At 28.6% G+C, this 26,892-nt stretch overlaps 1 protein-coding gene across 1 annotated transcript in view; it reads right to left on the bottom strand.

The window, feature by feature from the left end:
• LOC107443789 (putative autophagy-related protein 11) overlaps nt 1-15,453 on the bottom strand; it is a 43,960-nt gene extending 28,507 nt beyond the window's left edge. The window contains exons 1-3 of the mRNA XM_016057780.3: nt 15,415-15,453; nt 12,090-12,248; nt 6,092-6,239 (exon numbers count right to left, since the gene is read on the bottom strand). Coding sequence (XP_015913266.1) covers nt 6,092-6,239; nt 12,090-12,248; nt 15,415-15,453 — 346 coding nt within the window. The remainder of the gene's footprint in view (nt 1-6,091; nt 6,240-12,089; nt 12,249-15,414) is intronic.
• Between the last annotated feature and the right edge of the window lie 11,439 nt (nt 15,454-26,892).

Raw genomic sequence — 26,892 nt, 5'->3', positions numbered from 1 at the left:
CTGAACTTTTAAATACGGAATTAAAAAATAGTAAAAATTTTGAACTTAGTAATTTCAATAATAATATTGCCATTAAAAAAATTTTAGCTTTTTACAAGAGATTAAAAATTAAAATTAGCAATATACAATTTCCTTACTTAATTATCAGTCCTAAATTTCATAAAATTCCAGTAAAATTTAGAACTATCACATGTGGGTCTAATACTCGTATTTAACTAAACCTGGCACCATTTTCTCTAACTACTTAAATAAGATTATTAACTATATTACTAAAGAATTAACTATATTACATGTAACTTATTGTTTTTCTTAACTTTCTTCGTGTTTTCTTATTTTTATTTATGTATATATATATATATATATATATATGGGGTCTGTCCAGACAAAGGAAAAGGTCTTGTGAAAGGTCCTGTTTCTGTGAAATTGTGAAAAACTACTCATAATTTGAGAATATAAAATAAGCGTCATATTTTTTCAACCAGATAATGCTTTTGTGAATTTGTGGAATTGGGGTCCTGTTATTACAAAAATTGCTAAAAACCTTTTCGCAAAGTTTTTAAATTGTAAATAGATACAAGATTCCGCTCAACAATTGCTGCTACTAAATTAGAGATGCAACATACAAATATTTTGTATTTAGCCTATACTGCTCAACAGTAAATATTCATTTCGGACGAATAATGTAAACAAAATCACTCACATTTTTAATAATTTCAATTGGCATATTTTAAATAACACAACTTAGTTATGTATCACTTTTCATGTGTTACATAACTAAGTTATAAAATTCATGTTATGTATTACATAACTTTGATACATAAATAAGTTAGTTAAATAAATTTAAACCATTCTAAATTTATAATATTTTATTTAAAAAATTGCCGGCAGTTTATTTTTATTCACATAATATTCTATTAATTAATTTTATGAATAAATATAAATTGATAAATTATTTATTTACAAAAGAAAAAAATCATTTAATATCTATAAGAATGTGCACACGATATTTGTAAATATAGAAATATTTTCTCAGAATACTACATTTGGAATTTAAACTTAGGGAAACTTGGAAAACTTAGTTCGTTTCGAACCGTCTTCCCCCCGCATAGGGTATATTCGATTAACAAAGCAATAATGAAGATAAACAAATTTGTGAAGGTTTCGTCTTCTAAACAGACCCCTGTAAAAAAATGCCCCATTTCTAAAAAGATGATTATTACTAATTAAAAACATTTTATTCAATGCAAAGCATTTAAGAATCCATGAAATAATACCAAGCATCTTTAATGATCATTTTCAATCCTTTCGGATTTTATATTTTAATAAATCATACAGTGCACAGAAAATGAGAACACTCTGAATACCTTTTAATCTAATGATAGTTATTTTTTACTAACTGAGACTCAATCACTTACTCAATCACATTTACTCAGACTCAATCACATTTTAAGTGAATTGAAATATTTTTGCACATAATTTTATAATTCGTACAGCAAATGACAATTTCATGCAAGAATAAATTTGTTTATATATATATATCAGGGTTCCCACTCTTCTATCAAAGCAAAAATTAAGCACTTTTAGGGCCTTTTATCAAAAAAATTAAGGACTTTTTTTCTAGAAATTAAGGACCTTAAAAGTGGCATAATGATTATTTATCATCAAATAAAACATCATAGATTAATAATAATAGATTAAAAAAATGGAATAGCTTTTCTTCAACTCAGTCATCCTTTAAAAAATTTAAAAAAAAACTACATAAAGAAATGTTTAATACAAATAATCTGTATTTAATTAAAATTAAATTGCATTCAATCACCTCACGTAAGCTTTTAAGAATATAAAGAAAAAAAGAAAAACTCAGAATGCAGATTAAACATTAAGATTTTCTACTTCACAATTAGAAAAAAAACTGGGTAAACAGATAGAAATATATAAATTAAGATGGTAAATTCATTAAATTAATAAAAATATCATTTTGAGTGCTCTAATACTAAACCAAGACAAAAAGAAACTAACAAATCTAAGCTTATTGAAGTTAAGACAATTATTTTAAACTAAGTAAAACCTAATTATAATAAGCTAAAGATTTATTAAAATCACAAAATTAATATAGAAAATTTAATGATTAAATTCGGAATATATTTAGTACCTAACAATCAGGGAAAAAGAAATAAATAAACTATAAGGAAAACTTATTAATTAAAATTAAGAACTGAGAAATAGAAATGATAGTTAAAATAAGTGCTAACATAAATATTGAAACACAGGACAAGGCAGGAATGCAATGATCAAGTGAAATAAAAATGAAAAAATTCCATATCTAAAAATTGAAATGAAATAATTCATTATGTACAAAATTTATTCTAAATGAAGGGGAAAAAACAACAAAACGTAGTGGAATTAGAAACATCATTTATAAAAATAGATAAAAAAATCTTTATAAAATAGTCTGCTTTTAGTTATAAAAAATTGTATGCTTACACTGATAAGCAATACTGCACCTCTGAGGAATTAGAATTTATTCAATAAAAAAGTATTGTATCTTGTATAGATATTAAAGGATTAAAATAATAGACGATAAAAAAATTTGTTCGTAATANAGTCTGCTTTTAGTTATAAAAAATTGTATGCTTACACTGATAAGCAATACTGCACCTCTGAGGAATTAGAATTTATTCAATAAAAAAGTATTGTATCTTGTATAGATATTAAAGGAATTAAAATAATAGACGATAAAAAAATTTGCTCGTAATAATTAAAGTATTGTTTGAAATTATAAAACAATAATTAGTCAAATAAATCAAAGCTAATGAAAATTGGATATAAATATGAATTATATATATATATATATATATATTACTATTATTATAAAATAGGGCATAATGAATAGTGATTTGGTCGAATAGTCAAATATCTGGCCAAAAAACGGCCGCCTACCCAGTGATCAAACAACATTTAAAAAAAAAAAAATCCTCAAGAATTATTATTGTTTATGTAAAAATAGGCCTGGGCATTGTAAGAAATTTTATATCGTGATAGATCATCAGTCAGACATCGCGATGTATCGCAATTTAACATGTTTAAAATTTATCAATCAGAAATCTTTAAATGAATCAAAAATAAATCTATAACAACAGAAATGTTAATTTTGAAAAAAAAAATTGCTTCTATAACATCAATAGCATTGCTTAATTTTTTCAATTAAAATAAAGATGGTTTGACTTAAGACTGTCTTAAAGATTGACTTGCCTTAAAGTAAAAACAAACACAAGCTTTATTTAAATTTTTTTTAAAATTAAAAATGACTTAGATTTTTTTTGAATAATAATAAAACTGTAACAAAATATTTTACATACATTACAAATTAAAAAAAAAGTGCTATTGCAACATTGTTAGGCTTTTGTTAATTACTTATTTAAAATAATAAAGTTGTATTGAATAATGGTCAAATGGTTTTAATGTAAGTTTTTTTATTTATTTACTATTATTTTCCTTTTTGTAAATGAAATAGATTAAAGATTTAAATGTTTAAAAATAATACTCACTATCTGAGAAATTATTAAACAAACATGCATTGAAGGAATTTTAAAAAAAAAATTTCATATTTAAGAGCACTATTGTTAAATTATTGAAAAGCGTTAAAACATTGCTTAACATTTTATTTAATTTCAAAAAAATTTTGTCATTTTAACTAACAGCCAAATTAAAAAGAAAAAAAAAGAAAGAACGCAAACTCTGTTTCAATTTTCTCAAAAATAAAAGCAAATTAAATGTAGGTTGTGTTTTAATTTTTTTAAACTGAAAGCGACTGAAGATTTATTGGTTTAAAAACTAATCAAATTATCATATTTAAAAAACTAAACTCAATGGCGCGACGCCATGGCCTACTGTGCCCATCTCAGTTTTTTTAACCTTGGGCTCAGGGGTGCAACGTAAATTAAATAAATTTTTAAAAAAATTAACTTTCATGACAAAATATAAATTACTTAAATACAAAATATATAAAATATTAAATTGTATCACTTTTAAAAAAATCAATAAAGAATCTTTTTATCAAAAAGGTCAAAAATGGCGCATAAAAAAACTCAACGCGTTCTATATTTCAACCTATGATTTCAACGCTAATCCTCGCTCTTCGTTATTCAATATCGGCCAGCCGATATGTGCATTAAGTCGATAATTCGCGATACATCGATTTAAAAATGTCTAAGAGTAGTGCTCGTTAAAATTGCAGCATCGTAGCATAAACAAGAGCTTTTTTTTTTTTTTAAATGGGAATAAAAACAAAAAATCGTTCTCAACTTTTATAAGAAAAATTTAACGTTGAAAATTACACTTTAAGTGTTTCGAAACGCCGGATTTTTATCAAAAAATGACGAAAAAGAAGCTCTTCAAAATATGCTATCAAAATAAATTAAAAAAACACAATTAATCAAAAAAGTTAAAGAGAATCAGAACATTTTCCTAAATTCTTAAGACAAAACTTGCAACGTAGAAAATCAATTTTCTATTTTACCGGTTATCTAATTATCTGAATAAAAATAAGACCTCCACTCACATGCAGTATCACGATCCCCTCTCCCTACACTAAATTATTTTCTTTCAGAGTCATCCAGAAGGAATATTTTAATGAAAAAATTAATAATAAAAGGGGGAAAACAAAAAGGGGGAAAAAACAAAAAGGGCGTGTTTTCTCCCACTTGCTTGTAACCCCTACCCTCACACGCATTCAAAATGTTCTACCCTCGATGCAGGGTCTCATTCTAGGAGAAAGACGTACTTTTTAACTGTGGATATTTTCCAAAGATAAAAAAAATGTTCCAACCAACTAGTGATACTAGAAATAAAGGGCTATTAAGGACCGTGAATCAAAATTAAGTACTTTTAAGGGGCCCTTAATTTTCAAAATAAAAACTAAGCAGTTTTTATGGACCGTGGGAACCCTGTATTTATATACTGTTAAATATTTCAGGTCGGAGCGTCAATAAAGAGGTGCATAAAAGTTTAAGCTTCCAAAAAATTGGGTCACAAAATTTTAAGCCACAAAATAGTTTAAACGTCACAGTTTTGAAACCAACGGTGGTAGCAATCTAGTCAGTGTTGCGCACCGACCGTCCTTATTTTCCAGACAAACTGGTATCCAACATGAATGGGGGGGGTGGGAGTTTCAAGGTAAACGAAAAAAATAAAAAGTTCGACAAAAAAGCAGCAGAAATATTTTATAAATGTAAAGATAAAATTAATTTATGTGAAGATTAAAATCACTCAAAAAGATAAAACTTTCTGAGAGACTGCTGTTATTTGATACCTTAATATGCATGCGTTATTAGATACATTATATATAGCACTAATATAAACTTTATTTAATTGTTTTTACAATTAAAAATATATATTAAAGTAAAGCATTATTGCAACAGTCAGCTGTGGGCTAGGAGGTAAAGATTCCACAATTTTGTGACCATCGCCATTATTGTGGCAAATTTGGTTATGGCACAGCCCCCCTTTACTTTCGCAACAAGCGTCTACCCATTGATTTGAAAATGGGGTGGGGCCTCATTCCACCACTGAAGATCGAGCCTTTAAAATGATAGTTCAGTGCCCTAACCACTCAAAGGCCAAAGGTTCAAAAAATATGAAATATAACTTAAACTTCGTATCTAAATTAATTTTTTCTTCAAAAAAATATTTAATTACGCTTGAATAATTATTTAATTGCATTAAATTCGCATTTAATGAAGATAACTATTATTGTTATTGGGGTGCTTTTTTTCCAAAGTTTTTATATCCGATTTTTTATATCCGTGTTTCTTTCGGTGTTATTCTACTGTTATTTGGGTTTCAAGCCATCATCTGGGATAGTATCAAATTTATATGGAATCAGACGTTTTGATAGATTCAGATTAAGTTTAAGATGAATAAATATTATTTAGAGTTTAAAACTAGTGACATTAAAGAAAATTCCCTTCATTTGTAAATTTTTTCCTTCTTGAAATCAATAGCACAACTCATGAAACTCATTTAGTGAAATTAAAAGCTTTTTTACGTAATGAATTTGTTTTCTTAATGGATAATTGAGTTAATTACTTACCAGCAAATGAATATTTTCTGTATCCATCACGACAAGAGACTTCTTTTACATTCTTTATGTTTCTCAGTGCTGCTCTCAATCTTTGTTTGGAGTTCACGTGATCTTGGTGTGACAACGGGGCTTGCCGACCTTTCATTTTGTCCCATGCCTGATACAATTATATATATATATATATATATATATAATAAAATGTAATATATATTTAAATAAAATGTTGTTTGTTATTTTTTTACTTATTATTTCCCACCCCCTTTTTTCATATATCTATTATTTTTCTTTGTTTTATTCTTCATTTTGAACTTTTCTAATGAGTGCTGTTTACTTGCAGCTTAAGCGCAATAAATGATACTTATTGTTTTTCTTAACTTTCTTAGTGTTTTGTTGTATTTATTTATATATATATATATATATATATATATAAACAAAAAAATGGAGAATACTATTGTAATGACATATTTTGCTTTGACTATATTATTTCAAAAATACAAAGTACTCTTCTTTGCGGATATAATCGTGTGGGCTGATGACGAGACTGTCTTTTCCTTATTTTGTTTCGCAGCAATTTAATTAATTTATTTATTTTTAATTTTTAAATATTTTTAAAAATACTTTTTTGTAGTAATTTTTCTTCTTCACTTTAACAGAGTTATATATTTTATTTCCACGTCTATATAATTAAAAAATTAAATTTCATCACACAATAAAGTAATTTAATAATAAAAGAACTTTATTATTAATTATTAATGAATTTATAAGATTTAAATGAAGAATTTGCCTGAAGTTTGAAAATCAATTGGTTGCATGCAACTCGAGAAAATGGTTGCTGGTTATGAGGAAGCAAGATGGCGTCTTAACATTGTAGATTTTAGAATTGGTTTATTATGAAGCTTAATCAATTTTTCCGATTGCATTTAATTGGATATCAGCCAGCATCGCGAGTGGGTGTCGAACCTGATTGGCTTCTGAATCTTGACATAAACAAAGGTCACGAGTCAGAATCCAATAAGATGCGACTTTCACTTGTGACAGCGAAATGTGTGTGAAAACGCCAAGCTTGGCAGTGCAGATAGATGCTAGAGCAACGAGACCACATTTTCTTTAAAATAGCTAACTATCGGAAGTAAAAAAAAAGTGGCCTTGGGTAAATTTTCTACATATACATGGTTATTCATAATTCCCTCCGGGATTTCGAAGCGTTTTAGTGAAAAAACGAAGACGAATATGGCAAAAAAGAACATGAAATTGTTCCGAAAGTATTCAAGTTTTATTTTAAGCAGTTACCGTTAGATGGCAGAAACATGTACCACTGAAGCTAATTGTAGTAAACATAAGGTTGTAGTAAACAGAGGGAATTATGAATAACCCTGTATAGATATATATTTTTGATGTTTAGTAAACTCTGAAACATTCGATGACATTGTTTTTTTCTTCTTTTTAATTGATTTGTGATTGTGATGGACGAAATATATGATACGCGTCAATTTTACAATAAGTCTACTTGACGTCATTAGAGCGAAATTTGGGGGTCTATTATGCTAAAAATCACAATTTCTTTTAACTTTAAGAACATATGTTTAAAATTTAATGAATGTAAAGCTTTTATTTTAACATAAAAATGGAAAAATATATTTGACAAAAATATCGGACTTTTCAAACATCTTTTCAAACCCATGGATGAATCAGTCAAATTGATTGATCGTCAGTTATGTTATCGTTAAAATATTTGACAAAAACTAAATTGTTTATATAGTAGTTTACTTTAAAAATTGGCTTCCTATTAAAAAATTTAAAAATGCCATTTTTAAAATGTCCTATACACAGACGCACACAAATTCCTTATTTTATTACCTGCATAGATAGATAGATAGATTATATTTTATAACACGACAATTGAAGATATAAGTTAAAAAAAATATATACATATTTAAATATTAAAATTAAGCAAAACATTTTTCGAAAAAAGCTTGTAATCATTATTTCACACACTCATTCATACTGTATAAACATCTTAGTGCAGGAAGATTATTTTCTGAATTTCCACGAACTTAGAAAGTATTAAAATTGATACATAACATAACATCACTTGCTCATTTTTTAAAATTAACTTTTCATTTTGGCTAAACTAATTTACTTTCGGAATTAATGAATTGAAAGATAACTTATTGCTAATTTTTTATTCATATAATAATTCAATTAAATCTATAATTCAATCAAATATGGACTAAGAGAATTTAATGTGATAAATAAATGTCATATTAAGTTATAATTGACGTACTTGTCATAAAATTTATTTGAGTAATATTTTTGTAAGAAATTATAAATATTTGACAAAACTAACCTTTCCGTCTACAGACCTACCATTTATAACTAATTGAACTAAGAAGTATGGCAGCTTTTTTGACTATGACACTGACTTTATTACCTCCAGCTAAATTAAGATTTTATAGTCGTGAAAACACATAACGATGCAGGGTTTTCTACAAATCTCATTATAAGGCTATTATAGAGTACAGTAATTTGCATCACTACAAAATGAAATTTGTAAAAATCCCTGATCATTTTCAGCTTTCTTTATAAAAAAAATATGCAAAAACTACACGAAATAAATGATTGAAATTTTTTTAAATTTTTAGGACATTCAATTTAGATTTTTTTTATTAGTCACTAAAAACGAATCACTAGATAATTATGAAATTTTTTTTTTAACTTTTTCTTCGCATATACAGCATACTACGTTAAATATTAATATCTCGCGCAGTTTAGACTTTTCACTTTTTCGTTTTCAGACTTTTTTTCTTTTTTTTTTTAAATTTAGAAATAATAATTTTGTAATTTGTACAAACTATGTTTTTAATTGTTTCAAGAAATTTTATTTTATAGAATATTTTTACAAATCATAACGAAAAAAAAACGTAAGACCAAAATAGTTAAATTTTTAAAAAATGTCCATACCACCATTAATATTTAAGTTAAGTTACATCCAGTCATTGCAAGTAAACAAAGTAATCGATACAAATAACACGTTTATTGTTTGATTTTCCGGCGTAGGATGTTCAAAAATAGTTGTTTTTTTTTCGTGATTTATTGTAGGTTCCTCAAACCTTTTAAATTGTTAAGTAAAATTTTATTGCTAAGTATGAAAAACTGCATTTATCTAAAAAGTTGCTTAGTGAGGTCATAGACGTGCCGTCAAATAATTTTGACTTCGTGATTATTGGGAAAATAATAATACTAAATACTCTCAACTCAAAACTCTTTATTTACATTGAAAAAAAAAACATTTTGCAATGTCTCAGTTATACGCGTAATTCAACTTAAAGTAACATCAGTGTGACTTCTGTTGTTGCAGATTAGATGACCAATAACTTATATCAGGGTTGGAGTTTTTGCCGGTAAAAAGGGGTTTTTGCCAGGACAGTGGCAAAAACCTGGTAAAAACCGGCAAAAACTGGTAAAAACCGGCAAAAACCAAATTATCTAAATTGCTGATTAAATATTATTACAAAATACTTGAAACAAATTTAAATCAGTCATAAGGAATAATAATTTTGATACATTACATGAAAAAATTATTTTTAACATATTAATAATTAATATACCTAAGGGTAATAATTTTTAAAAGATTGAAAGTTTTTGATCTCTTTTCATTTTAGAATCCTAAAATAAATGTTTTTTTACAAATAAATATTATTATTTGTATAATACTATTATTTATTATAAAAAATTATTATTTGTACAATAATTAACTACACATGTTGATAGATATTTTATGCTTTAAATTATATTTGTATTAATTTAAAAATAAGTTCATTTCACTGGAAAAAAGAGAATAATCACAAATTTTCCAATCAATAATGTTTTAAACTACTAAAATGATACATTATCACATAATTATGGAATAATAGTTTTGTTAATTTTTTTGTAATTATTTATATTCATAGTATATATTTCAATTTTAGGAATAATTTTGTATCAAAAGTGTGTTTTTGTCCTCTCATCTTGGAAAATATAGGTTTTTGCCACTTTGCTTGGCAAAAACCTGTTTTTGCCAGGACGGTTTTTACCGGTATTTACCATGGTTTTTTCCACCTGCGGCAAAATCTTGCCAACTCTGACTTATATTAGGTTGTAAGATGTTAGTTTAAGCAGGATTGTTGATTTTTTTGCTAGTTATTTATTGTTAGCTTGTTTTTTACGGTTACAAATTGTTTTTTTTAGTATTAATTTTTAATTTTTTTATTAATAATTGTTTATTATTTTGTTTGTTTTTTGTGAATTTTAATTTAATTGTTGCATATGCTTCATAGCGTAATAACATTTGTGTAATAACAATTCATAGTGTAGCAACAATTGTGATCGGTGGAGTGCCCAAAATATCCCTGCTGCAGGGTAATGTATAGAATCTTTCACAAAACGGATGGAAAGATTTGTGTAAATTTTAGAAGCAATGGAATACCTGTGACAAAGTGCGGGTGTCTCTACCCGGGATTGGTTAATTTAACGTGGTATTTCTTCACGTTATCGACTGTTTTTTCCGCTCTATTTCGAGTAAGTTAAGCCCGTCAAATATCAATTCTCTAAAGTGATGCATTCTTAATTCTTTCACGAAGATTCTCTCTCCAAGATTATAATTCTTTCACTATATATTAACACAGATACTTAACGCAAAGAGAGGCACGAAGTCACTTGGAACATAAACAAACCAATTATGCATCGGATTTGTGAGGCACACAAAACAAGAATATATCACGATTAGAATAAAATACATAAACAAATAATAATTCTAAGTTAAGTAAGAGAAGTAGCCGAGAAAGAATTATATTTCAACTAATTCGATGAACGATATGGCTCTTTGTTTAATTATCCTTAATTTGCATTCTAACATATGTAGAGAAATTTAGTTCAACTTTAATGCACCATTTTGCTGATAAAAATTACCTGGCTCCGACGCCATAGGTAACATGTGTGGGTAGGGGAGAGTGGAGTCAATTGCAACATTTTTTACTTAACTATTTTCAACTAACAAAAAATCCAATATATTATTAGTATTAATTGACAGACGAGTAAAGTAGACTATCCTCTACTAGAAAAAAAAATAAATAACTTATTTTACATGTTATTATATTAATTATTAACAATTTTTGACAGTCGTGCACTTGTTGCAATTGTCCCCACTTACGGGGTCAATTGTAACAGTTCATAAATTGAACTAAAACATAGTTAATTATAAATATTATCATAGTTGTGATATATTTTTTTATTGATCAAAATAGTAGTGATATTTTGGCAGTAAAAACAATAATGACCAGAGACCTAAAGGTTTAAACGTTTAACTTTAAGGGGGTAAAAATTTTAATTTATGCACTTAAAGGTGACAAATAAAATAATATACATGCAACATAATATAAATGATATAGGAAACTATTGGTGGTTCTTAAAGAGTTAAGTAATGGTTTGTAAACATAAGATTATTTATTTTCAGCTGTTACAATCGTCCTCAAGACGCCTTTTCAGCTTCATTTGTTGAAAACAATGCTAGTTAATTAACAAAACTAATTTTTTTTCTATTGAAATGTTAATTAACGTGAACACTTACATATTCGGTTAATAATTTTTCATTGTTTAAACAAAATTACTTTGTTACAATATAATATTCTAATACCAAAAAAAGTACTTACGTAGCGTGAAAATATCTTTTGTGATGTAACTCTTTCAAAAGTACATAAAAATGGTTGCCAGCAGGAATGTACATGTAGATTTATTAAATACACCTTGTGCGCCACCTAGGAACCAAATCTAGAACCCGAAAGTCGAAATTTTTGCTCTGTTGCAACCGTACCCTGCTATTACAATTGACTCCACTCTCCCCTATGGAAGGTCTTCTTCTTGAAGACCAACTCTCATATTTTAACATACATTATTAAAATAATTTTTACTATTTTAAAGAGAAGAAAATAAATAATTAGTATTTTTTTTCCATTTTTAAAGGAACACTTACAACAAAAACGTCAGAATCTTCAGTCGTCCAGTTCCGTGATGATTTATGAATCCATCGGATGCAAAACACCTTAGCAACCTCATGATCCCACTCTAATCTTGATCCGAATCTTCGATCTTTTAGAGAAGGGATGATGAAATCTTGTAACAATCGACATTCCTGTATAAAATAAATAAGAAGCAAAATTACATTGTTGAGGGAAATTTTCCTAATAAAAGGCAAGAATTAGTGAATAAAACACTATTAACTTTTTATTTAAAAAATGTGGATGAAAAGAAAACTATATCGAAATTTATCAAATCACTAGCGAGGAAGGTGGAAGGAAAACAACTGAAAAAGTGATAAACACGCGCATCGAGAAAAAGCAGCTATTTAGAATTATTTTAATTTTTACATAGTTAGAAGGGTTCCTTCATATAAAGCAAAGAATGCTTCAAAACAACTCCGAAACAAATAATAATAGAATTTTAAAAATTTCATCTTCCAATATATTGCAAAAAGTGCTAAACAAAATTAGGCAAAAAATTATCAATATGGTTCCGAACCGAAAAATAATCGACGTCAATTTTTCCAACCATGAAGAAAAATTGGATTTTAATTAATTATCATTTTATCAAACTTACTAAGCAGTATTACCGGATTGGGCTGAAAGTACTTGTTTTTTTTAAAAATTTCTGGCGTCTGTTCTGAAAGGTACCGATTTTGTGAAAATTTAGGCATAATTGGTGAAAAATTAAAAATTATATTGAAAAATCAAACACAAAAACATGGTAAAAATACAGACTTATCGTTTATTTATCAAAACAGCTCCAAAACGAATAGTAATCGAAGTTAAATTTTTCAACCATAAAGAAAAATTGGATTCTAATTAATTACCATTTTATCCAACTTACTAAGCAGTGTTACCAGATAGGGTTGCAAGTACTTATTTTTTAAAAAATTTCCTGGGTCTGTCCTGATTTTTCTGAAAGGTACCTATTTTGTGAAAATTTAGGCATAATTTGTGAAAAATTAAAAATTATATTAAAAAATCAACACAAAAACATGGTAAAAATACAGACTTATCGATTATTTATCAAAACAGCTCCGAAACGAATAATAATCGACGTCAATTTTTTCAACCATAAAGAAAAATTGGATTTTAATTAATTATCATTTTATCAAACTTACTAAGCAGTGTTACCAGATAGGGTTACAAGTATTTATTTTTTTAAAAATTTCCTGGATCTGTCCTGGTTTTTCTGAAAGGTACCTATTTTGTGAAAATTTAGGCATAATTTGTGAAAAATTAAAAATTATATTAAAAAATCAACACAAAAACATGGTAAAAATACAGACTTATCGCTTATTTATCAAAACAGCTTCGAAACGAATAATAATCGACGTCAATTTTTTCAACCATAAAGAAAAATTGGATTTTAATTAATTATCATTTTATCAAACTTACTAAGCAGTGTTACCAGATTGGGCTGTAAGTACTTATTTTTTTAAAAATGTAGTATATCTGGGGTCTGTCAAGGATTTTCTAAAAGGTACTTATTTTGTGAAAATTTAGGCATAATTTGGGAAACATTAAAAATTATATTAAAAAATCCAACACAAAAACATGGTAAAAATATAGACTTACCGTTTCTTAAGGGATACAAAAATAAAATTTTAAGAAAAAGTATTTTGTGAAATTTCCTGAAGTTGAATTTGTGAAATTACCATTTTACCTTAAATTGAATTTGTGAAGGTACCGCTAAACGGTAGTAAATTTGGACTGGACAGACCCCTGTATATGTATATAAGTTAGAAGTATTTATATACAATAATTTCGTATTTTTATTGCGATGAAATCTTAAGTTACGAAGTAATTATTTACATTAATTTTTGATCATTTCTAAATTTGTTGTAGAAATTTTGAATATAAATGGTGCTATGGTGCCGCATACTGTCATATAAATGAGCAACAGCACATACTCATATCTATTGATATATTTTACTTTGACTATATTGATACAACATTAGAAAGCGCGAGATAATGAAAAGATTATATCTTTTCATAATTTTGTTTTCCAGCTATTTATTTTTTTCAAATTTTTTTTTATATATTTAAAAAAATATTCCATTTTAATAAAATTTTCTTCTCTTTTCATATATATACACCGAAGCGAAGAGCCATTACATTATGACCACCTTTAGCCCTCAAAACTGCTAGCGCCAGCCGTGGCATTGATTCCACAAGGTGCTGATAGGTAGTCTGAGGTATCTGGTATCAAGCGCTCACCAACTGTTCTTGCAATTCCCTCACATTGCGAGGGGGTAGCGTGGCAGCACGAATTTGGTTTTCCAAGTAGGACCACAAATGCTCTATTGGATTAAGGTCAGGTGAATTTGGGGGCCAAGACATGACTTGAAAGTCACTGGAGTGTTCCTCGACGATTCGACCCTTATGATATGGTGCATTATCCTGTTGGTAAACAGCATCCCCCGCAGGAAAAACTGTTACCATGAATAGGTGAACCTGGTCTGCAAGTATGTTCAAGTAGCTTACAGACGTCAGGGATTGTTCTATGAGGATTATGGGTCCTAATGTGCCCCATGAAAACATTGCTCCTGGGCGAAAAACCATGAAAACCTGGGCTAGCCCATTGTTATAGATGGAGAATGGTCATAATGTAATGGCTCTTCGGTGTATATATATATATATATATATATATAGCCACACGATACTCAACTACTCGAAAAGCGGCTTGATCTTCGATAAAATGCAAAATGCTAAGCTAACAAATCAAAATTATCTAAACATAGTATTGCATTTACTCATTCGCTAAAAATAAATTTAGCATGAGTGAATACACATATATCGCATTTTTTGAATTTTATTTATATTGGTTTAAATAACATTTAAATAATATCACTGTAATTCCTTAATTTTAAATATGTTTTCATTTAACTATCATATTAATTTTGTCATCATATCAATTAGATTTCTGAAATTTCATGCTTCCTTCTCCTAAGAAGACATGTCTTTTACCTCTCTTTAGCAAACAATAAATCTGTCTCGAAGATGTCATCCAAAGTTCTCCTGAATCAAAATTCGGTACTTAAGTAAAAGAATCACACAATAAATGATACTAATTACATTAATTGGCAATAATACTTAAATACTGAAAAAGTGATGCCATTTTTTTATGAAATTACATAAGAAATCTTCGGGAATTTTATAAAATATACAAAAGTTAGCAGAATTTTTAATTGAACCTCGGCCATCGAACGGAATTCAGTATATTGGAAAAGATAGCATTCGCATTATTGTTGATACTGTAAATAAATAACTTACTCTGGCTTGAAGCTTCTTAGGTTTCGTTCGAGGACCCATTATTTCAAGAGGATTGTAGAGATTTTTAAATAATGATCGCACCAACAAAACCTCGTTGACACAACTCTTTGCTCTGGGATTGATGCGCTTAAAAACGAGGGTTTTAAAAAATATTAGCTTTGTGATTTGCCAATTATATTTGGTAACGCCCCTCTGATTGGTCAGGATTTTGTTCTCTTAAATTACGACTTAAAAAAAAGCTGGAGTCGAGGAAGGCGTCGAATTGTATGAACATAAAGTAAAAGAATAATCATTCCTATTTTGTTTTTGTTTTTCAATTCTGACGGGTGCAAAGAGTGAAATATGTATACTGTTAATTTAAACAAAGTTCTATTAATGTGTAGTTATGGAACCCTGTTTGGTAAATTTTTCTCACTGAAGACAGACTTAATAAATGAAGTTCTTTAACAATCGTGAACATATATTACTAATAATTCAGTTGTATACTATATTTTAGCGTTAACAGGAATAATTTTTGAGTTCTGAAAGATTTTTGCCCAAAAATGATGAAACTTTTTAAAAGTTTTAAGTTCATATTTTTTTAAACAATTTCTGCCAAAGATATATATTAACAGTTATCACGGTGTAAACATGTTGATGTAAATATTCTGCGGAAAAAAAACTGAAGCAATAAGTTGTTAAGATTCTGAGGAAAAGTACTTCAAAAAAGGTCAGTTTTAGCATTATTGGTATATGGGTGATTCCTCGGAAACATGACAATTCGGAAGGGAAAAAAATTCTTCAAATTTTAAGTTTTCAAAATAATCACAAATTTTTTTTTTATATATTTATTTAGTTACACTTATTAATATCTTACAGACAGCAGTGTAGTTCATTGACATTTTCTCAAGAAAAAAAAATATATAAATTCACCAAATATTGAATGCCAGAAAAATGACATATTAGCTTAGAAGTTAAGAAAACGGTCATTTTAAGCTAATAGTAAGTAAAGACAAAGTTGAAAAGATAAATTTAACTTTTTATGTAAATAAATTCCAAAAATAATTATTGTGTATAATTTGAACATACCGTTTCTTCTCGGCTTTACGTTTCTTTCTTCTGAGTTTATTTTTCCTTGATTGTTTTTAGGCTCCATGTTTTAAAATAATCTAGTAAAATTTATTTTATAATAATTTACATCGGAAATTTTTTTAATATATTATTTAAATTTAAAATATCTCAAATCATTTTATTTTACAACTTTATCACATTCCTTAATGTATACCCCCATGTAGAGTTTAAGGACTATGACAGAATTAAATTGCACAGTGATGTTCTTAGCTTATGCTTTATATTTTAACTATATGTGTTATGAAAAAAAAATAACCTAAAGACTTTGCGTTAGATGGACCATGAATAGTTTAAATTAATTCTTTTATCCACTGTAGAAAGAATAAAAAATGTTTTTGTTGCTGACATGTATAGAATAAAATTGTGTGTAATAATCAATCATTAAATAACTTTTATTACATACAAGCATATTGCAATATTACATAAACTGGGTATTAGGTTAATATTGGCTTTCCCTCTTAACACTATAGTGCAGTGATTCTCAACCTTTTTTGGGGGGTGGGGCACACTTTTAACGATTTCGAAATTTGAAGGCACACAATGAAAAAAATTAGTTTAAAAGTTGTTTACTTACCCATAATATATTGTGTTAAATAGTTTGTGATAATAATTTTGAATGTGAAATGAAATAATGTGTACTGCAAAAGCACGTTTATTAAGGGATTAATTATTTCTTTCGACTAATTTTTTACTAGTTAGTAACAGTTATTCACTTTTTTTTGCTAGTTATTAATTGTTAGCCTGTTTTCTATAGCTATTGACTGTTATTTTTTGTGATTTCTTGTTAACTAGTATTTTTGGTGATTATTAATTGTTAGTTTATTTTTCTGTTAGTTATCCTTTGTTAATTTGTTTTTATAACTATTAATTGCATAGCTTACTTTAATGATTAGCTTTTATTTCCATTTGAAATTTAATATTTAGCTTGCTTTCCTTTGTTGATTAATAATTTTAATAGTCATTAAATTTCCTACTTATTTCAGCATTTTTTAAAATTGTCAAAGACAATTTAAACACTTCTTTCATATTTTAAGATTGTCAGAGACAAGACAATTACCGACAAAGATGTTCACGCGGTTAAAGCGTGGAAAAATTATAAAATGTATATATATACAGGGTTATTCATAATTCCCTCCGGGGTTTCGAAGCGTTATAGTAAAAAAAAGAAGACGAATATGAAGAAAAAAAAAAGAAACGTATGAAATTATTCCGAAACTATTCAAGTTTTACTTACATACATTACAGGTGTTCTATGTGTGAACCCTTGGTCACACGGCATACATCAATGCGATAGTCCAGCTCCTGCCCGGACGGAATTATGAAAAAACCCTGTATGTATAATATTATATATATATATATATGTGCTTAGATTCACAAATATATTATTACTTTTCATTACTTCCAAATAAATATATAATAATTGATAACCACATAAAAATTTTACCGATAATNTGGCGGCACATTTTAAGAATTTGGCGGCACACAAAAGTGCCGCGGCACAGTGGTTGAGAATCACTGCTATAGTGTTTAAAAAAAAATCTAATAACGCATTCATAAAGACAGTAAAATGACAGCCCGAATAATGACAATTTGCCATTTTACATCATTTTACTTTACTGTAATTTCGGTCTAAGACGTTTACTTTTCGCAGAAAAAACAGGATTTCTTGAAATAACTCAGGTAAATCTCTGTAGTTAATGTTATTAATGATTTCAAGAAGACAGGAAAACGACAACATATAAACCTACTCACCTTGTAAAATTTTTTGAAATAGATTTTTAACCAGAAAGTTGGCTCTTTATTGATGAAATAAGACATGTTCTGATAGGATGGTATTTTACTCTATCTCCTAATCTAAGCTATTGATTGCTTGCCTTATCTATTTTGGTTATAAATTACTAAAAAAAAGTGGCCAGGAAAATGACTGATTTTCATGGGTCAAACAAATTATTGACAGAAAAAATTATTTTCCACAAAGTTTTTTGGAAACTAATACCTTTAGCATATATTCCAGAAATGCTTACAACGATTTGAAAAAATTAGATATTGAAAAATTTATGGAAAGTTTTGAAGCTAGTTATTATTGAAAATATTGTATGTGACAATAAGCCAGGAAAATAACATTTTAAAATTCAATTAATTTTTTTTTACATATACAAAACAGTCAATGTTAATGCAAAGTCATTTTAAAATGCTAACAGCAATGTTATTTATTAAATTTTTTAAAAAAGTTCTTCTAGTAGTATAGAATTATATCTTGGAGTAAAAGACTGTCAATTGTCGTATTTCGTGAGAATCACCCATATGCTCCAAGACTCTCCTTAAAATTAGGTTTTATCTCCAACGATGGTTGATCTACAACGATATCTAGGTGAGTTCTAAATTTATTTTAGGCGCATGGTAGCAGCAAATAATATTAAGTTTATAATAAACAAGTATAAACATAGTTTTTTCTTTAACACATAACCTTTTCATAATTTATTCAACAGATTGTTATTTTAAAAATAAAAGTTTTTTTAAACTTATCTATTTTTTCTGGCATTTTGCTCAATTTCATAAAAAAGAACAGTTATTTATAAATGATAGCATCTATATTACAGTTAAAAAATATTTTCCTTTGTAAACTTTCCTCGGGAGAACTTTTGTAAACCGCTGAAGTTGAGTAGCGTTTTTGTAGACTCTTTATAATTTCAGAAATTCAATTCGTGTTTACGATATACAGCGGTAAATATTTCTCACGCTAAACATCGAATTATTTAAACAAACAGTGTGCAAATGGAATCGATAATACACTCAGTAAAACTGATTTACAGTTGAAACATAATAACGGTTGAAAAATTTCCCAGCAACCCGTTCATTTTTGAAACAGCCCGTTGTGGGCAGGGGTTACGAAATTTAAGTAAATTGAAAAATTAAACAAGGTTAGAAAAAAAATTAGCAGCGAGTTGCAAAAGAGTAACTAAACATAGTTGCAAAATTAAGAGGATAATTAAAAAATTTAAACGATATGGGTTGAATAGTTTCCAAATAATAAAATTTTAAGAAAAAGATATTTAATATATAATTTAATATTTGTATAATTTATATATTAAATGTCTCTTAATTTAAAACATAATTTTATACTTGCATATAATTTTACATTATATATTAAATATCTCTGAATTTAATTTATAACTTTTTCTCAAGAACTATGCGACCCATTCCTTGAAAGTTTGTATTTCGTCATTTACATTTAAACAGTTTAAAATGATGTAAAAATTTACATAATTTACCATTCAAAATATTTTCGACTCTTATTAAATATGATGCTATTGAAAATTATTTTTACACTGCTATTAAAAATTATTATCGGATTACACGGAATTATGTTTGTAATGTATGGAATATTACATTAAAATTATTACACGGAATTATGTATGAATGAATCAAGCATACATATGAGTGAAAATGTTTTTGATTCGTTTGAAAAAAAATTGTGATATGGAGATAGATGTGAACAGGGAAATTAATATTGAGGGACCCAAATTTTCCTCCGATCTTTCATCTGCACAATCAAAACTATAGCAGATCCGTGCGCAGTGAAAAAGCAATTTTCAAAATTGCTCTTTCACGGCGACAAAGAAAGTCCTCATTTCTTTTTCACGTTGCAAACAAAGAATTCAAAGATCAAGCGTGTGAGCTTTCATAAGCATAAAGCGTAATCATATATGTTTGAACCGCAATGGCTCAGGGGATAGAGCGTTCGCTTTCCAATGAGGGGAACAGCGTTCAAATCCAAGTCGATACGAATTCCGCATCCGGCTTGCACCGACCACAGTGCTGACGTGAAATATCATCAGTGGTAGACGGATCATGGGTTAGAGTCCCCTTACTAACCGTGGGAGGTTCTCGTGATCTTCATCTCCATGTAACGCAAATCCGAGTTAGCTCCATCAAGATGTCCTCCACGAAGGAATATTTCTCCTAATACTCGATCCAGGAGTTTCCTTGTCTTCTGGATTGGGTTTAAAATTACAAGGCTACGGAGTTGAACATTAGTAGTCGTAAACCCATAAAATTGGGTCGACTGTTCAACGACGGTTATAAAATAAAATAAACATATATGTTTACAAATTTCTGAATGAAAATTTTTTCTTGCGTGGACAACGAAGAACTGAAACAAATTGAAATATAATACAGGAAGTTTTGGGGGGTTAAACGCAGATAGTTCATACCAACAAAGTGTTCTATATTATGTTTTAAATATATTTATGCAGGTTTGATAATAATAATTTTATTCGTTGTAATTGATTGAAAAATGAGTATTAGGTCTCGCAATTACAGTTGTTAAGTATAATGAAAAAAAAAGTGAGCTAGAAGAGTAGTAGAAAGTGCTGATAACAATTATGACAGACGTGATATTATAATATTGAAAGAATTCGCAGCCATCATCGAAGTTCTTAAAAATATACTTACTGTTTTATATTTGCAAATTTTTCTATTATATGTCATTCACATCGTTTTAATTTTTTTTATATCAATAAGTTATTATTGACAAAAATTTCAATATTTTGAAGAGGAATTAGTTTTAAAGATTTTAATAAATTGACTTAAATTCTGAAGATTTTACTCTAGAACAAATTTTAACCGGGTTTAACTTAGTAGAGAGAATGATTTGTAAATCAAAACATAAAGGATTTGAATGGCAATCTTAGAGGGTTTGGGTGCGTCTGTAAACAGTGGGCGGAGACCACTTGTTGTATCATAATTATTGTAAACATATGTATAGCTATAAAAATAAATATTGTGCCTAATATATAGAATGCAGTTAGTGGCAGTGTAAGAAATGGTAAGATCAAAAAAGAAATTCATTACGTAAACTCAAGAACATAATTTAAAGAATCTAATAGTAAACGTTTTCAATTACATATGTCAAAGCCACGATGGCTCAAGGGATAGAGCGTTTGCATTTTAATGGGATGAACCGGGTTCGAATCCCAGCTATGGCTAGTCGATGAAAATTCCGCATCTTGCTTGCACCTATCTTAGTATAGACGTAAAATATCCTCAGTGATAGACGGATCATAAGTTAGAGTCCCCTTGCCGTCAGACTAACCGTGGGACGTTTTCGCGATTTTCCTCTCTTTGTAACGCAAATGCGAGTTAGTTCCATCAGACAAATTTCTCCCAATACTTGATATAGGAGTTCTCTTGTCTTTTGTTCAAAATTACAAGGCTACGTAGTTGAATTAGTAGTATTATTGAACATTAGTAGTCGTAAACTCAAAAATTGGGTCGGCTATTCAACGACTGTTATAATACAAAATAAAATTACTTACGTCAAAGCCGTGATGGATCAGGGGATATAGCGTTCGCCTTCCAATGAGGTGAACCGGGTACGAATTCCAGAAATAGCTGGTTAATACGAATTCCGCATCCAGCTCGCATCGACCACAGTGCTGACGTAGAATATCCTCAGTGATAGACGGATCATGGTTTAGAGTCCGCTTGCCGTCAGACTAACCGTAGGAGGTTTTCCTCTCCTTGTTACGCAAATGCCGATTAGTTCCATCAAAAAGTCCGCTACGATGGCGAATTTCTCCCAATACTTGATTTAGGAGTTCCCTTGTCTTCTGGATTGGATTCAAAATTACAAGACTACGGAGTTGAACATTGGAAGTAGTAAACCCAAACAATTGGGTCAGCTGTTCAACGAGGGTTACAAAATAAAATAAAATGTGAATATATTCATTAACAGAAGTCTATTAATTACTTTGAAAATATATAATGATCTTAATTCTATTAATTATTTTCTGAAATAAAGAATGAAAATATATTTCATCATGCTGTTTTATCAAGTATTAGTTTTAAAATTAGCTTTTGCGTCAGACAGTTGAATTCACAGGTCTAGAGCGGCATCTTGCTTAGTTCTTAATTTTATTTTAGTGCATACATAAATTGAAAATGTATGAGATGAAATATGGTTTTCACTAAAATAAAAACGAAAAAGGAATAAAATAAAACGTAGAAAATGATAATCAGGCAAAACGTACTTTTTCATTGTTAACTATGGTTATTTTTATTCGATGCAAAATGAAGGAATTTTTCACAAATACATACATTCTTTTACTAATTTACTCATTATATTGTAATTAGAAAAAACAATGTTTTGAAATTTCTTTTTTCACAAACATTCCAATTAATTAATTTCTTTAAAATGATGGAAATATAAATAAAAATGGATTATTAATGAGATATAAATTTAATAACCAGATTTCGAAAATTATAACTGATTAAAAACTTTATAACTCTCGGAACCTCTACGACCCATCCACGTTACAGCTAGCTCAGATTAAAGAGCCATAAAACATAGCTTAAAGTTTTTTTTTTTTAATTTGCAACTGTATATTAAAAATAAGGGTAAATTCTAGAACTTCTTTTCAACCAAAAAGCTTTTTTACGTTATTCCAACGAAAAGAAGGATGGCGACATAAATTATTGTCTTTATTTTCGGCACCTGTGTTTTTGCTCCCTCATGTAATATTGCCGAATATTACTAATTTTTTTTATTTATTATACTTCCGGCACGTTCTCGACCTCGTGTCGCCAAATGATTTTAACGTCTTCCTAGTTCATTCAATATACGCTATACATTTTAGCATTTTTATTTTTCAACAGCAAAACAAAAAAGTAGCTCTAACGGAGAAAATGATTTGATTGGCTAGAAGTAGACATACTAACTTGGTGTGTTGTACATGTACATCTTCACAATTACATCTGAGTAAAACTTTCTCCACTGTTTCATAAAAATGTGTCGATTTTTTTAAGTAAATTATGAACAAAATATTTACATAAAAGTGAATAATATTTACTCCACAATTTCGATTTTCTTTCAACAATTTTCTTAAGAAATTAATATAAAAGCGAAAGATATTGAACTAATTACACGTAAAGAAACATTAAGAATACATTTCATAACCTGCTGAGAGCGTTCGTCATCCAGTGAGGTGACCGGGTTCGAATCTCAGTGATGGCTGGTCGATACGAATTCCGCATCCCGCTTGCACCGACCACAATGCTGACGTTAAATATCATCAGTGGTAGGCAAATCATGACTTAGCACGGTCAACCGTGGGAAGTTTTCGTGGTTTTCCTCTTCATATAACGCAAATACGGATAAGTTTCATCAAAAAAGTCCTCCACGAAAGTGAATTTCTCTTATAGTACTTGTTCCAGGAGTCCCCTTGTCTTATGAATTGGGTTCAAAACTACAAGGCTATACAATTGCTAGTGAATTGAAACATCAATAGTTGTAAACCCAAAATTGGGTCGGCTGTTAAACTGCGGTTATAAAAGGATTATTTGTAATAATTTCCAGTTCGACTTTGGACTGAATACATAACATCAAAACCTCTAATGTTCGCGGTAGAATTTCGATTTATATTTAAAATGAGAACAAAAGTTATGTATTAATATTCAGTACTTTTCGAAAAGAAATTTAACAAGTTTTTAAAAATGTATTTTACTGTAATTTATTTTATTCAATATTTTTGCGAATGCCCATTTCGTTCATTATACAGTGATGGTTTTAAATAAAATGTAAAAATAAGGAAGGCTTCTTTTCGCTCGCACCCTCCTAACCGAAAAATACCAAATATTGTTATTTTTATTTAGCAAATATATGACTTATAATGACTTCACTAAACATTTATAATTAGTAGATATATAATAATATTCCTTAAAAATATTAATTGTTTGCATCTATAAACTAATTTGTGTTTATGTTACCGGCAAAGTATGAAACGCCGGCATTGTATAGAATACCGTATGTTTTTAGGCAAAGTATGAAATGTGAGAATTATTATATACTTTCAATTAGCATTGTATATAATGCCTAGGCATTCTACAGAATGACAAATCCTACTTACGCAAAGTATGAAATAAACGTCCTGATGAGGTTATTATGTAAATGATGTGCATGTTACTGTGATTGACCGAAATCGTTGGTTGTTGACTTTCACCGGTGAATGCTCACAATCACATAGTCGCTTTGGTGAATGTCCGAAATATTTATTACATCCGATTTGATATTAATTTATTCGTGGATATAATTACACTTATTCGATATTTTAATACTTACTGACGATAGATTAGAGGAAACATCAGTGTTTGAAGTATCGGGCAAATATATACCGGGCAATGGCACGTGACCTTAGAAAAACATCAGTGTAGGGTATACCGGGCAGTGGCACTTAACGAGACCTAGTATATATTTCGGACATTCACCAAAGGTCTAGTCATACTAGGTCTAGTTAAGTGCCATTGCCCGGTATAGCCTACACTGATGTTTTTTTAAAGTCAAGTGCAACTGCCCGGAATACATTTGCCCGATAATCCAAACACTAATGTTTCTTCTAATCTATCGTCAGTAAGTATTAAAATATCAAATAAATGTAATTATATCCACGAATAATTTAATATCAAATCGGATGTAATAAATATTTCGGACATTCACCAAAGCGACTATGTGATTGTGAACATTCACCGGTGAAAGTCAACAAACACCGATTTCGGTCATTCACAGTAACATGCACATCATTTACATAATAACCTCATCAGGATATTTATTTCTTACTTTGCCTAAATAGCATTTTGCATTCTATAAAATGCCTAGGCAATGTGTGAAATATAAATCATCACATACTTTGCCGGCTAATTTTTGGCCTTCTGTACAATGTCTAGGTATTCTATACAATGCCGTATTTCATACTTTGCCGGTAACATTTACAATCATAAAACGTTACAACTTAAGCATTATAATGGATCTTTACTAGAAAATGTAAAAAAAAAAAAAAAAAAAAAANAAAAAAAAAAAAAAAAAAAAAAAAAAAAAAAAAAAAAAAAAAAAAAAAAAAAAAAAACAGCGGATATGTGGCACTGGCATCCTCAAAAATTCTCGGCCCTGATGTCGGCTCCTATCACATTATATATCAGGGTTTCTATCATAACTTTCCGCCACCCTCTATTTGTACCATATATTTTGCCTATGTCTTTTCTATTGTTTTCAATTCGTTTACAATCGTCCTGCTCCAACTATTTTTAGGTCTTCCTCTTTTCCTGTTGCCCTGAGGGTTTAAATCAAAAACTAGTTTTACTTTAAATTTTCCAGGTTTACGTAGAACATGACCATTTCCATTAACGATTAATCGGTTTATGTTTTGCTTTTCTAAGGATTTCTGCATTACAAATTTTATGGAAACACTCGATACACAAGATTTTTCTTATGTTGTTAATAAATACTTGAATTTTTTCATGTTATTTTTAGTGCAGTACCATGTCTCACATCCATATATTAGGATATTTTTAAGACTACTATTGAAAATTCTAAATCTTGTTGAATTTGTTATGTTTTTGTTTTTACAGAATTCATTGAAAATAGCGTAACTGCTTTGGGCTTTTTTTTGTTCATTTAGGTTATCTGAGTAAGTTCCTCTGCGGCCCCTATACGATCATAAATTTTCGATCTAAACGAGGTTTATGTTACAAAAAAAGCATCTATAAATTAAGCCCTTCATGGCCTTATGGTAAAACCAATTTCAAATGAATGGCATGGTTTTGCCTAACCGAAGAAATTACTGGCGGCAGACACCTGCAACCTAATAAATAAGCAAAATGTTTCTTTAAAAATGAGTAAATTTTTTTTTCTAAAGACGGGCGCCTGGGTTTGCCATCGCGTTTGGGATATTTGGAGCCGTATTTCCGCCATGAAAGAAAATAGAAAAATAAAGAACGCCTGTACAAACAATTCAATGTAATGTAAAAATAAAATGTTTTAAAATCGTTTTCCATAGTTGTCGGTGCTTTCATATTGGCATGAAAATCAAATGGAATGTTCCATAATTCAAGCGATTTCTAATTTTTTTCGGCCGTGGAACATTAAATGATCGACTTTTTTTTGGCGGAAGCCCTAGTTCTAATGAATAAGTTTCATTAGGAATTATTAATTTACAAACATATTAATTTACATATTATTAATTTACAAAACGCCATTAATTATTTTGAAAATCATATTTTTATTAATTATCTTTTGAATACATTCGGTGAATGAATAAGGAATTAAATTTTCTCATCATGTTGTTTTGTCACTATTTGTTTTAAAATTGAGTTTTGTGTCAGACAGGTATGAAGCGTGGTTCCAGTCCAGTTTTTAAATTGATTTTAGTGCATGCAATAAATTGAAAATAAATACGCTGAAATATTGTCTTTATTAAAACAAAAACGAAAAAGAAAGAAGAAATAAAGGAAATGTTATCAGAGAAACATGCTTCTTCATTGTTGAAATTGGTGATTTTTATTTAATGCGAAATACTAATGAAGTTTTTCTAAAAT

Source organism: Parasteatoda tepidariorum, chromosome 10 (assembly GCF_043381705.1).
Source record: "Parasteatoda tepidariorum isolate YZ-2023 chromosome 10, CAS_Ptep_4.0, whole genome shotgun sequence".
In the NCBI taxonomy this organism is placed as follows: domain Eukaryota; kingdom Metazoa; phylum Arthropoda; class Arachnida; order Araneae; family Theridiidae; genus Parasteatoda; species Parasteatoda tepidariorum.
This window is presented reverse-complemented; position numbering and strand designations above follow the sequence as displayed.